At 44.9% G+C, this 14,196-nt stretch overlaps 1 protein-coding gene across 1 annotated transcript; it reads left to right on the top strand.

The window, feature by feature from the left end:
• The first annotated feature begins 5,728 nt into the window (after positions 1 to 5,728).
• Positions 5,729 to 6,448, top strand: LOC147497190 (uncharacterized). Its single transcript, XM_086562796.1, has one exon. It carries the CDS (start codon positions 5,729 to 5,731, stop codon positions 6,446 to 6,448), a length of 720 nt encoding a protein of 239 aa, XP_086418922.1.
• The last annotated feature ends 7,748 nt before the right edge of the window (positions 6,449 to 14,196 follow it).

Here is a 14,196-nt window from a genome sequence, read left to right as displayed (position 1 = left end):
GATACACATGTAAACACCACTATGTATGTGTACAACACATGCAAACATTACGATGTATGTGCATACGAACATGCACACACCATTATACGTGTCTATAACACACATGCAAACACCACTATGCATATATGCAACAAACATGTACACACCACTAAACATGTGTACAACACACATGCAAACACCACAATATATGTGTACAACACATAAATAAGAGAGAGAAGAGGAGAAGAGAGGAGAGAGAGAGAGAGAGCGTGAGATAGGGGAGTGAGAGACACGTGAGAGTGGCTATATATGTCTTTTTCTTTAAATATAATTAAAACATTTATAGGGGCAAAATTGTCTTTTTACATGATTCCCAGCAGCACCTACCTAGAGACATAATTCTGTCCTATGGGTCCGATTTCTGTTTTTCAATCTTAAGAAAAAAAAAAGGGAAATAAACCAAATTGTTTACTGAAGAAATTGGCAACATCAATATCCAAAATACTTATGTACTAGATTTGCCCTCTATATAATCAATATGTTTTTTTCTCTAACTGACTACAGACTTCTTCATCAAACTCATCATTTCGGGGAAAAGAAAAGGACCGCTAAAAAAAAATCCCCTGGAATCTATCTACTCCGGCTATAGAGCATGACTCTTTTCTCTCGGTGAACTCCCTTCAGATTAAGAGAAGGCAGTTGTATAGGACGTATTCATGACACGTGGAGTTATAGGTGGCAAGTGGGTCGTATGCCGGGTAGCAAAGAAGAGACCTAGTATAACAGATCGTGTCCGCGGTAATACAACTGCCGAGAGCTGCCCTATGACGGCCAGAGAAGGAGTGGGAGTGACGAATCAAGCTCGCGGAACAGAGATACATCGCGGAACCTAGTAAGGCATAGGATTCCGCGAAGTGTCGGGGGCCTAAATGAAGGTGGATTAAGGAAAGAGGCGGGGAGAACAAGATGCTTGAGAACACGATGCCTAGGGAGACGGTTGGACAAGGGGCAGACGTAGGACACGAAAAAGATCATGGAGAGCGGCTAGAGAAGATGGAGCGGTTGGAGAAAGAGAGCGGTTATGGGATATAAAGAGAAGAAAAGAGATGAGAATGAAGAGGAAAATTGTGAGAAAAAGACAGAGAGAGAGAAAGTAAGAGAGAGAGGCTGTGATCTCAGTGGTTGTAAAATCAGATCATACATTTGGCGCCGTCTGTGGGGACCTTGTAGGAGAAAATGGCCACTATAGCAAAGAGAGGTGTAGGAAGACCTAAGAAAGGAGTAGTCAGAGAAGAGGTTGAGGAAGTTGAGAGCGCTGGGTTGGAAGGGGTAGGAGTGGAAGAATTATCAGATGTGGCGGCTGACGCCACCAGACTTCTGTAGGAAGAGGTAGTTAAATTTGAGAAATGAAAATGACGAAGTTGAGGAAGGACGGGGAGACTACCCGGGAAACAGAGTCGGGGATCCTAGGGCGGCGAGGAAGGGGAGAATGTGGAGTACCCACCACCGGATGTCGAACTAACGGCGGGTATCACTTTGGAGGTAGTTCGGGCCATGATCGAAAGATATATAGGGGAAGTGAACCGTGTGGCGAAAAAGTGAATCGAGTCGCGGCTTAGAAAAGAGGTAGCGAGCCTCGGTAAAATCCAATCGGCGATTCAATATGGAATTCGGCGTGCCTAAGAGGTTCTCCCACCCATTTTGAACGATGCGATGGGAAAGGAGACCCAATGATCATTTGCACCATTTTCGGCAAAGAATGCCGTTATGGCGAGGAGAGTAAGTATGATGGGCTCCACAGATGATGTTCCCGCCAGCCTTTTAAGGAGCGCCTCGAACGGTATTACAGGTTGGCTTCCGCACGAGCATCAAAGTGTTTGAAGAATTGGAGCGCGCATTTATCGACCACTTCATTCACCGTAAGAGAAGGGTGGAATCGATATCGCGCTTTATTCAATATTAAACAAAGGTCCGCAGAGTCATTGAGGGAGTTCTTATGTAGGTTCAAGGAAGAGACGCTAAGAGTGGAAAATTTGGAGGAGCATACGGGCGGTCATAGCTTTCCAAAGACGGATTGAGATCGAACGAGGGGTCCATGAGTCGGTTTCTAAAATCGAAATTACTACTTTGCACGCATACTATACCCGAAAGTAGAAAAATACATACGATATGAGGATATAATGCAGAGAACCGCAAGGGAACGAAGAAATCGGGAAAGGCAAATCACAAGAGGTTGAGAGAAAGAGCGAAAGGGGTAAAAGAAAGATAGAGGACAAGGAGAGGGATCTTACAAAGGGGAGAGCCGAGGTCCGGAGGACAGAGACCGGGTAGAAGGGGCGGACGACGAAAAGGAAGTCGCATCGAGTTAGAAATCGGACACCTCTTAGCGGACCTTTAGAGGAAATCTTGCCTCTAATCAAGGGGAACCAAAGATTATGAGGGGCCGCCAAGTACCAAGGGAGATAGAAAGGGAAACCATTCTCGCGAAAGTATCATCAAGTCGAAAACCATGCTACAAATGAGTGTTACGCCTTGAAATGGCTAGTAGAAAGGATGATAGAAAAGGGAATGCTCGGAGAGTTTGTTCGCGGTTCACCAAGCCGAGAGAGCCGCTCCCGCTAGAATCTTAGGTACCATCAATGTCATTTTCGGTGGAGAGACCCTTAGGTAGGAATACACACGAGGGATAAGATGAGAAGGGGCAGCAAGTCTACGGCAGTGTGTGAGGTGGTGAGTATACCGCGGTTAGTTAGTGGGGCCGCAATGACGACGGAGTATAATGTTCACCCCGAAGGATTTAGAGTCGGTAATTTCGCCAAGATGAGGGGCCTTTGGTAATTACCATAGTGATGGGAAATTACCCGGTTCAAGAGTGTTGATAGATCGTGGTAGTTCAGTGGATTTGTTGTTCAAAGGGGCCATGGAGGAGATGAACATCGACAGAAACCAGTTGAAGGCTCTGCAAACCAATCTGTATGGGTTCAACGGTAGTATGACTAAGCCCGTTGGGGAGTTAACGCTCCCCTGCGATGAGGACCGGCGGATTATTCACTAGGTTCATGGTGGTGGACACTGGTTCGCAATATAATGCGATTTTAGGGAGAAAATGGATTCATGAAATGAAGGCCATTCCATCGACATATTACCAGGTGATCCGCTTTCCCACGAAGGGGGGAACGTATGAAATCAAGGGGGATCAAGTGGCGTAGCGAGTATACAAAGAGGTAAACTGCGAAGAGTTTGGTCCGCGGAACCGGGAGAGGGTCGTCGTCTGTGAACAACAAGGAGCGGCGTAGCAATTACAAGAAGCGGCGAGACAATCAGATCCGAGCCGCCATTGGGTCCGCGGCTGGATGCGGTTGAAGTGAGTTAACCCGGGGGTAGGAGGCGATGAGAAGTTTACATCCGTAGGAACCGACTTTTGCAAGGAGAATGGAAAAATAAACTTCGTCGCGGTTCTTAACTGAAAATTCAGGCGATGTTTGCGTGGGGATAGAGGATATCACGGGTTTGGATCCGAGTTTGCATGTCATCATCTGCACATGAATGAGGGTGCTAAGCCGGTTCGTCAAAAAATGATGAAGCATACGTCCGGCACGTGGAAGCGATTCGTGAGGAGGTTATTCGAATCGAAAGGGGGGGGATAATAAGGGGAGGTAGAATACGGAATGGTTGTCCAACGTGGTCGCGGTTACAAAAAAGAATGGCAAAGTCAGAATGTGCGTGGACTTTACGGACGTGAACAAGGAGTGTCCGAAAGATTGTTACCCTATGCCGCGGGTGGATGAACTTGTGGATCGAACGGCCGGATTCAAGGTGTTCTCTTTCATGGACGCCTCCATGGGATACAATCAGATCGCCATGTACGGCCCGGATCAGGAAAAGACCACGTTCGTGGTAGAGGGGGGCACTTACTGTTACACTAGGATGCCCTTTGGATTAAAAAATGCTGGGGCAACATTTCAACGAGTAGGAGAAAAAATGTTCCAAGGGAAAATTCGGAAGGGGATGGAGATATATATTGATGATATGGTGGAAAAGAGCATGTCAGAAGACGAACACTTGGAAGGTCTTCAGGAAACTTTTCACATACTACGAAGGCACCAGCTGAAGCTTAACCCCGAGAAATGTACCTTTGGTGTAGCGTCAGGGAAGTTCTTGGGTTACATAGTAACACACCGCTGTATAGAAGCAAATCCGAACAAATTAGATCAGCGATAGAAATGCCGTCCCGCGAAAATGTGAAGGAGGTACAAAGTTTAGCGGCATTGAATCGATTTATTTCTAAATCATCAGACAAATGTCGACCGCTGTATCGATTGTTGAGGAAAACACAAGACTTCCAATGGACCGCGGAATGTGAGGGAGCCTTCCAGGAGTTGAAGAGTTATTTAGGTAAAGCACCACTTTTGTCGCGGCCAGAACAAGGGGAAAAACTGTATTTATATCTGGGGGTTTCAGAGTACGCGGTGAGCTCCGTATTGGTGCGAATCGTTGAAAAGATAGAGAAACCCGTTTACTTTCAGAGTAAGACCATGCTGGACGTGAAAACCCGATACAGCAGAATTGAGAAATACGCTTTGGCACTGGTATTCTCAGCACTAAAATTGAAACCTTATTTCGAAGCTCATTCCGTGGTGGTGATAACAAACCTGCCTCTCAAGCAGGCGTTGAGGGCGGAGAAGTCAGGAAGAATGCTGAAGTGGGCAGTAATACTCAGTTGCTACGAAATCCAGTACCAGATCAGAACCGCAGAAAAAGCACAAGCGATGGCGGAGGTGTTAGCAGAATTCCCAGCTGAGGACCCAACATGGGGAGAAGAAATGGTCATGGATCGCGAAGGGGAGCTTAACCACGACCCATTGGATCCATGGGATGCGCGGAACGGTTGGAGAGTTTTCACGGATGGGTCGGCTACAGATACAGGGAACGGAATAGGCGTCGTCCTGGTGACTCCTGAGAACAATAGGTTGGAATTATCGATGAAACTGGGATTTGCGGCTTCCAAATGAATGAGTCCGAAAGTAGCAGTGATAGCAGGTTTGGGTATGGCTCAAGATTTAGGAGTGAGCGAACTGTCCGTTTACTCGGATTCTAACCTAGTGGTGTGTCAAGTGAATGGAGGATTCATGGCTCGCTGCCCAAGGATGGCGAGATACTTGGAAGTGTTGTAGAGAAAGGCACGTAAGTTCAAGAATATTAAGTTTGCACATTTGAATCGCGGTGAAAATAGACATGCCGATGCTTTGGCATATGTCGCCGCAGTACTACCAGGGACAGAGGGAAAATCTATTGAAGTAAGGGTGTTGAGCAAGCCTAGTACCACGGAAGCGGAAGATGTCTGCCTTTGTCGATATAGAGCCCGTTGGATAACACCCATCAAAGCTTTGATGGGGATAGAGATAGAAAAACAAACAGAAAAGACGCAGAATGGAACAGGGTGAGCCAAAGATACACTTTACTCGATGGGGATCTGTATAGGAGAAGTTTTGGCGGACCAATGTTAAAATGCATAGGGCCGCAGATTAAAGAAGTTCGGTTGAGGTACATGAAGGCGAATCGTGGAAGTTATTCTGCGGGCGCCGACCACCACACCGATTGATCTCACAGGGGTATTTTGGGCGATATGAAAAGGGATGCGATGGGATATGCAAAAGGGTGTGAAAAATGTCGAGATTTGCACCGATACATGCTCCGCGAGCCACCGCCAAGATGTGTTTAGTTCCGTGGCCATTAAGCCATGTGGGCGATGGATATAGTGGGGCCCCGCCAACGGCAAGCGGCAAGAGGAGATTTATGTTGGCAAAGAACCGATTATTTTACAAAGTGGGTGGAAGGAGTGGCACTGCAACAAGTCAAGGAAGAAAATGTGAACAAATTTCTGTGGGAAAATATAATTTGTAGGTTTGGATTGCCACATACAGTCATCGCGGATAATGGAACACAATTTACTGGGGGAAAGGTACGAAAGTTCCTTCGGGCGTTTAAAGTGAAGCAGGGGTTCTCAGCCCCATACAATCCAGAGGGGAATAGACAAGCAGAGGCTTCGAACAAAATTATAATGGATAATCTTAAGAAGAAGCTGGAGGAGCGGAAGGGAGCATGGGCTGACCAGTTGCATCATGTGCTATGGGCTTACCGCACAACACCGCGAACATCAACAAATGAATCACCATTCTCAATGGCGTATGGGGTAGAAGCTGTGATTCCGGTGGAAATGATAGAGAAATCAACAAGAACCAGCGCAGTGGAGTCGGGCAAAAATGAGGGGATTCTAACCACGGAGTTGAACCTCATAGAGGAAAAAAGAGAATTGGCGCGCATTCGTCTGGAAGAATATCATCGGAAGCTACAAAGACAGTACGATAAAAAGATGAAGCCGCGAACTTTCAATGTGGGGATCAGTCTTTGTGGACGGGTTTCGCCAGACCACCGGGGAAGGAGAAACGACGCAAAAAGCGGGGCCTAATTGGGAGGGACCATATGTCGTGACGGAAAAAGGAACTTCTGGAACTTATAAGTTACGGACTTCAGAAGGGAAAATGATTGACAAACCGTGGAATGTAAGAATGTTGAAAATTTACCATAGTGAAAGCCTTGTTTAGTTTTCAAGTGAGAAATGAGGGAGTGTAATAGCTGGTACAATATATGTTTCTCCATGAATAAAACAAGTCCTTCCACTTTATAGTTGGTATGGAAAGCAGAAGAAAGTTTGACGAACGAACTCCAAACTAAGTTGGGGACAAGCTGAGTTGCCCCTCCAGGCTTCACAGCCGTTTGAGAAAGCGGGGGGGAAGAGCCCTTCGCGGACTACAAGTCCAAATCAACTTGGGGGCAAGCTGAGTTGCCCCTCCAGGCTTCACAGCCGTCTGAGAAAGCGGGGGGGAGGAGCCCTTCGCGGACTACATGTCCGAATCAACATGGGGGCAAGCCGAAGTTGCCCCCTCCGTGCTTCTCACATCCGTCCCGAGAAAGGGGGAAGAGCCGCCGCGGATTACATGTCCGAATCAACTTGGGGCAAAGCCGAAGTTGCCCCTCTAGGCTTCACGCCGTTTGCAAAAGGGGGGGAGCCGCCCGCGGACTACTACGTCCGAATCAACTTGGGGGCAAGCCGAAGTTGCCCCTCCGGGCTTCATAGCCGCCCCGAGAAAGCGGGGGGAGCCCTTCGCTGGACTACGTGTCCGAATCAACTTGGGGCAAGCTGAAGTTGCCCCTCCAGCTTCACAACCGTTTGAGAAAGCGGGGGAGGAGCCCTTCGGGACTACCTCCGTCCGAATCAACTTGGGGCAAGGCGAGTTGCCCCTCCAGTTTCACCGCGTCCGAGAAAGCGGCGGGAGCCCTTCGCGACTACATGTCCGAATCAACTTGGGGGCAAGCTGAGTTGCCCCTCCAGCTTCAACACCGCCCGGGGAGGAGCCCTTCGCGGACTACGTGTCCGAATCAACTTGGGGGCAAGCTGAGTTGCCCCTCCAGGCTTCACAGCCGTCTGAGAAAGCGGGGGGAAGGATACCTTCGCGGACTATACGTCCAAATAGACTTGGGGGCAAGCTGAGTTGCCCTCCAGCTTCCGCGCCCACCGAGAAAAAACAAGGGGAAGAAACCCTTAGCGCAATAAATGTCCAAATCAACAAAATGGTACGAATAAGTGTCCAATTAGGCGTCACAGCTTAATACAATGCTCATATCGGTGCACCTACTGCAAATTTTGAGTATAACTCAGCTGAGGATAAAATTAACAGAGATATATACAATGATAAAGAGAGGAACTCTAGTTACTTTAAAGACTACCGCCATTCCAAGGAATCGGTGAAATAGATATTACAATCAAGCTAATCAAAAGTGGGAATCACAAAATGTAAAAGTACAAAGGGGAACATTTTAAGTACAACACATCAATAGGAATTCCTAGAATTTACTGAGGCCCTTCGCCAACATTCTGGTGAGCAGGCAATGATTCCACCTCACCAGCAGAAGGAAGGGAAATATCCACTATGATGGGTGCAGGCTTCATCGAATTAATGGTTGGGGGAGGGACGAGATAGGAGTTGAAGTCGATGTAAAGGGGGGAGGGCGCGCTATTTGATCTGCACTCTGAACAGGAAGGAGGCGACCAGCCGCAGAGAGTTCTACGAGCTGTTGTTTAAGTTCGCGGCTAGTCTTCTTCTCCGCAAGGCTACGAAAACGGTCGGCGGCATCTTGAACAGCTTTATCAACGGCGACCTGAGTGGCGACTTTAGCTGCCTCTTGCTGGCTCTCCAGTTTTGATGAAACACCTGAAACATAATCACGGTGCTGCTCTTCGGCCACCCGAAGCGCCTTTTGGGCCTTCACAGCCACAATTCGAAGAGCATCGCGATCTTTTTCCAACGCAGCATATTTGGCCTTCCAAAATTCGTCCTTCAATCTCCTGCTTCATGGTCTCCACAGAGTCCAGTGTGTTGGTGAGACCGCGGATCATATAACCAATATCCAAACTCAGCTGAAAAAGGTCACGGGTTATCAAAGAGTTGAAACGACTAAGAAGATGAGAAAAAAGACAGAATAATACCTTTTCCCAACCGTGGTATATGGAGGTTCTATGAGATGCAAAGCTGCCAGAATCACCATACGCTTGATCTTTGGGCAGGTGAGAACTGAAGAAAAGAGACGCAAACATGAGGGGATTGTTGTCGGGGGCGAAGTCGGCGTATAGTTACTTCGTGATCTCTAGCCCTGAATTGAGGTCGCCATATTTCAGGTACGCCAGGTGGTGCTGACGGGAATTTGTAGAAGGACGGCGAAAGCGTAAACAAAGAGGCGGCAATCTGGCAATACGGCCAGCCATTGGGGTTGGGGCTACCGCAGTCCCTAGCCTTTTTTAGCGGGGAGGGCTCTTAGCGGTGACTTCAACGGGTTCATCCCCTCGTGAGTCACTATCCCATAATTTGAGTTTAGAAGAGGCCATGGCAGCTTCTTGAACCGAGGAGGAGAAAGGTTGATCTAAGTCGTCTTCCCAATCCGCTCAGAGTAGGAAGGGGGGGGGCGGGATAGGAGGGGGATGGGCCTTGGGCGCTTGGCAAAACGTTGGGCTACGGCTCTGGAGTGCGATATCTTGTTAGTATACTTAAAAGATTTGTAGGGCTTTCTGTTTGGGTGAGGAGAAGATTTGGGGAGTCTCTCTTTGGGAGGGGCTGGGCGATAAAGTGGACCTTGATACGGACCAATATTTTTCAACGAAGGATCAAGGAGAAGAGGATGGCCCTTTTTTGGATCTATGCCGAGGACTTCACTCTGTCCACTTCCCAAGTCGCGGAGTTTTTGAAAAATAGCTGAGTAGACACCGTTGTAAAGTTTGGATCGCGAATCTGGGCGCCAACCTGTGGTATAAAAGAGAGACAAGTTAAAAGTAAAGTTAGGAATGAGCACGGCGAATAAAAAGTTTGACGTACCACTAGAAAGGAAACTGAGATGTCTTAGAGAAACGTTAGAGGGCAGATCCGCGGACAGAAAACTACCAGACACATATAACGGATAATGATGCCACACTTTATCAGAGGTAGTAAGGTGGAGGATAAAGGACTTCTCTCATGGACGGTACGAAAGATCGATATCCTACACTACCAAATTTGGTACTCTTTTTTATATAGTAGTGAGCTATCATATCGCAGAGTTGGATTTTGGGAGAATTGGTTTTGTTGTAATGATCTGCGGCATATAAGATACGCCAAAAATTACCAATGCCTTGGCAGGGGGGGATGTTGAAGTGGTTACATACTTCGACATCAAGGAGAGTTAATGGAAATCGCAAGCCGGCCGCTATCTGACCAACAGTTGCAATGAGACAACCAGACCGCGGTGGGACTAGATGCGGGAAATGGGAGACGCCAGGCACGTGCTCAAGGATCACGTGGGCGGGGATGCCATAAGCAGCTTTAACTGCATCTAAGTTGGGCCTACAGCGGTAGGGGGGGAGGCAGAGTGGTTTTCCTTCCTGAGGTGGAAGGTTCCGCGATTGTATTAGCGAGCCCGGCCGCTGAGTCGATATGTATCCACGGTGTGTGACCGCTAGATCCGGGAGCAGAGGACTCCGATCCGTCGTCGGGTGGTTGAGGAATTCGCCGATTCGGACTCAGACATGACAAAATTAAACGACGGAGACGCCTCTAAACCGGCGAAGAACAATAGTGAAAACAAGCTATGGAGGAAGAGAAATGGGAACAGTAAAACGATGGAGAGTAATCGGAACAATGACAAGAACTAAGTGGAGGAAGACAAACCTGAGGAGCAAAGCGTCAAATAGCAACGAAAGAGAAGTTCGAATCTTGCAGAAAATCGAAGACCCACTGAAGATGAGAACGGGAAGAAATGGGGAAGAAACTGGAAGAAGAAGAAAATGAAAGGGTTTAGAGATGAGTTTAGGGGTTTTAAAGGAAGAGAGAGATTTGGGCGGGATACTAATCGACAAAGGGCAAAAAGGTTATTTCATTCGGGAAAAGAACCAAGAAACAAGGGACACGTGGGGCCTTGAAAAGTGGAAAACCAGGCTCGATGCGCGTGCGCCGAAATGACAGGCTCGATGCACGTGCGGATCGAACATCGAGAGGTAATGATAGCGCACGTGCCATGGGTGCACGTGCCACAGAGGTAAAGGAAAGGGGGAGACTTTTCTCGGTCTCGTAGTTTATCCGCGGACTTAAAACGATATCGCGGAATATCAAACGGGACCGAGAGGGGCATCTGTATAGGACGTATTCATGACACGTGGAGTTATAGGTGGCAAGTGGGTCGTATGCCGGGTAGCAAAGAAGAGACCTAGTGTAACGGATCGTGTCCGCGGTAATACAACTGCCGAGAGCTGCCCTATGACGGCCAGAGAAGGAGTGGGAGCGACGAATCAAGCTCGCGGAACAGAGATACATCGCGGAACCTAGTAAGGCATAGGATTCCGCGAAGTGTCGGGGGCCTAAATGAAGGTGGATTAAGGAAAGAGGCAGGAGGAGCACAGTAGCCAGAACACGATGCCTAGGGAGACGGTTGGACAAGGGGCAGACGTAGGACACGAAAAAGATCATGGAGAGCGGTTAGAGAAGATGGAGCGGTTGGAGAAAGAGAGCGGTTATGGGATATAAAGAGAAGAAAAGAGATGAGAATGAAGAGGAAAATTGTGAGAAAAAGACAGAGAGAGAGAAAGTAAGAGAGAGAGGCTGTGATCTCAGTGGTTGTAAAATCAGATCATACAGCAGTTCCAACATAATTCTAAGAAGACTTTCGCCTGGTACTCACTCCTAAAGCAAGCATTTTCCTTGCGCATGCTATTTTTGGGTACGATCTTCCTCCTTTATCTTTTCTATTTTCCATTTGTAGTTGATTCTTTGGCAGACAACCACACTTAATTTACTTAGAATTGGAGTGGATGTATAAAAGCAGACCCTTGGATGGTGGATTACAATTTACAACATAACTTAGTTACAATTAATCTATTGCTTGAGTTCAACCGATGGAGAAAAATGACTGCTACGTATTTTTGGTCTATGATTTTTTTTCTCAACCTTCACTGTGTTGTGCTCTATACATTTAGTTATGTAATTTTACCTTTGGGTGGTGTTGTTGTTTTCACTTAAGATGATAGTATTATGATCATCTCTGTATCATATTGTGGTGCAGTTTTACTGGAATATATAAACACATAATGTTATTATTAATAATGCTCCCTCTAAGATTAATCAATATGAAGACCCGACAAGCCTGCATTGATTTTCATTTTTCGAGGACTTTTCATTCATATAGCAAGGGATTATAGAGCGATATAACTCTTGTAGCTCTTGTCAAATATTGCTTTATAATCCACATTTATATAGTGCAGTCTGTACTCTATACAGGTATTGTAATCCACATTTATATACAGGTATTGTAATTGTTCTAAAAACGTGTCGTGGATGCCGCGTCCTATAATTTTGTGTTGTTTTTGAATGATAGAAGGACCATCTATAAAGGGTACTTTGCTCGTAGAAACACCCAAATTTTGCGTCTATTTAGTTCGAGTTCATTATTTTTAGTGTGCATACCAACCATAGCTTTCAAAACGAGTATGCATAAGCTCATAGAAGTGAGAGCAGTCTAGTGGTATCACTTTTCTGGAAAAATTCTCGATCCTCTGCAAAACTTAGATCTTGAATATTTCCATTATCATAACATGATAGGAGTTGCTTGTATTAGTTGTTTCAATTTATAGTTTTCTTTTTATTTTGTTTTGTTTGTGAATCATGTTGTATCGTGTGGAAGTCACATTGACAGTAAAAATTCATATTTTTCTAACATTAGATGATTTATGTCTACTTACCCCTCAGAGCATCATCAGTAATTTGTTTTGAGTATCTAGTTATAAAATTTAATACTTTCCTTTAATTGTTGCATTGATTAGGTGATGATGGCTACCTTTAATGAAGATGATGAGTGGGTTAGAAATGTTTGTCTTGATGCATGCCTTGACGAGGAAAGTAATTGTTATGACATTGAAACATATATTTGTGTGGAGCCATTCATTGCAAACTTAGAAGACGTACATACATTGGATGACGAAAGTGAAGGAGAAAATGAATCTTTTAAAGGAGGGGATAAATATGAAAGAGAAGAGGTAAGAGGATGTGATAAATAGGATAGTAATTCTTTTAATCAGCCCTGTGCAATAAGAGAAAATGGAGAAGGTACAGATTGTGAAAACGAGAATGCAATCATGTTCTCTATGTGTTTTAAAACTAATGGTGAGGCTTATGACTTCTACAATGAGTATGCCAAGTTTGTTGGATTTAGTGTGTGCAGGGGTATTCATAGATTTAATAAAGATGTTGAGCATAAGTGAAGATTCCTGTGCTCGTGTGAAGGTAAGGGAGATAAGAAATATTTTGTCCTAACCCCACGCAAAAAAAAAAAAAAAACAGAGGGAGACTTAATGTGGGTGTCTTGCCCATTTTGAAGTGATTTTAGATGCTAAATCCAAAATGTGGGTTGTCAGTGGTTTTTTTGGAGAACATACTCATTTGCTTGCGTCCTATATCCAAGCTCAATGTTTGGCCGATCACATAGAAATGTGGGTAATGAGGATGCAACATTAGCTACAAATCAATGAAATGTGGGCATAAGAACATGTTAAGTGATGGATTTTTTTGTGAGTAAGGCTGGCGTTTTTTGGAAAGTTGGATATATAAGAAAAAACCTTTATAATCGGATCGATAAAATGAGGAGAATTCAGTACATGAATGGGGATGCCAACATACTTCTTACCAGCATGAAGAACAAGTCGAAGATTGATCCATCATTTTTCTACGATCACGAGGTAAATATGCATGGTCAGTTGGTTAGATTGTTTTGGGCATATTCGACGTGTCGCTCAGATTATTGTTGCTTTGGCGATGTGTTATTGTTTGATTCAACATCTTATCAGCTCTTAAATATATGTTTTATTATCTTTACATTACTGTATTATTACAACCCTTCTTACGCATAATGAAAAGACAACTCATAGCTTTTATTACATTTTTCAGGTTACAGAACAATTCATACCACTTATCATAAAAGCTGCGTCTTAGCACCAAATGGAGTCTTATTTACGCTTATTATGAAGACTCGAAGTTGTTATGAAAAAATACTGAAAAAGTCAAAATCAAAGGTAAAAGGTCAATGACTCAAAACCAAAGAGCTAAAAGTCACGTCCTTAACTCAGAAAACTAAAGATGGATGACCTTGATACAAAAAAAGGTTTTCTCGAAACCTAGCTTGATCAAGAAGAAATGAAAAAACAAAAGCAAAAAGAAAAAAGGAAACCATGATGAGGTGTCTTGATTGTAGAGGGAGAAGGCAAATCAGTCTTTTGTAAAAGTAGGGGTATAAGAACTTAAAAGTAGGATGAGAGAATGTACCTAGACTTATTCTAGTGCCATGTATGAGTAGTGTAGGATTTAATTTTCAAGTAATTTACATTCAAGTTATTTTACTTTTTGTTCTTAATTTCAATCAAGTTATTTCCTTCAAGTTTTTGTTCTCCATTTCAATCAAGTTATTTAATTCAAGTTTGTGTTTTCAATCATTCAATCAACAAAGTCTTTTCAATGCAAGTTTTCTTCAGTCATTTAAAGTTGTTTCTTTTGAATGTTCTTCAATACAACTAGAGTTAACAAAAACAAGTCCTAAAAATTAAAGAAATCTACCTTTCCTCCTTCAAAACTCCCATTCGTTCAAGCT

Source organism: Coptis chinensis, chromosome 5 (genome assembly GCF_015680905.1).
Source record: "Coptis chinensis isolate HL-2020 chromosome 5, ASM1568090v1, whole genome shotgun sequence".
Taxonomy (NCBI): Eukaryota; Viridiplantae; Streptophyta; class Magnoliopsida; order Ranunculales; family Ranunculaceae; genus Coptis; species Coptis chinensis.
This window is presented reverse-complemented; position numbering and strand designations above follow the sequence as displayed.

Excerpts from the sequence above, each read along its gene's own strand:
- LOC147497190 (XM_086562796.1), top strand. The coding sequence starts at position 5,729 with ATGGATATAGTGGGGCCCCGCCAACGGCAAGCGGCAAGAGGAGATTTA.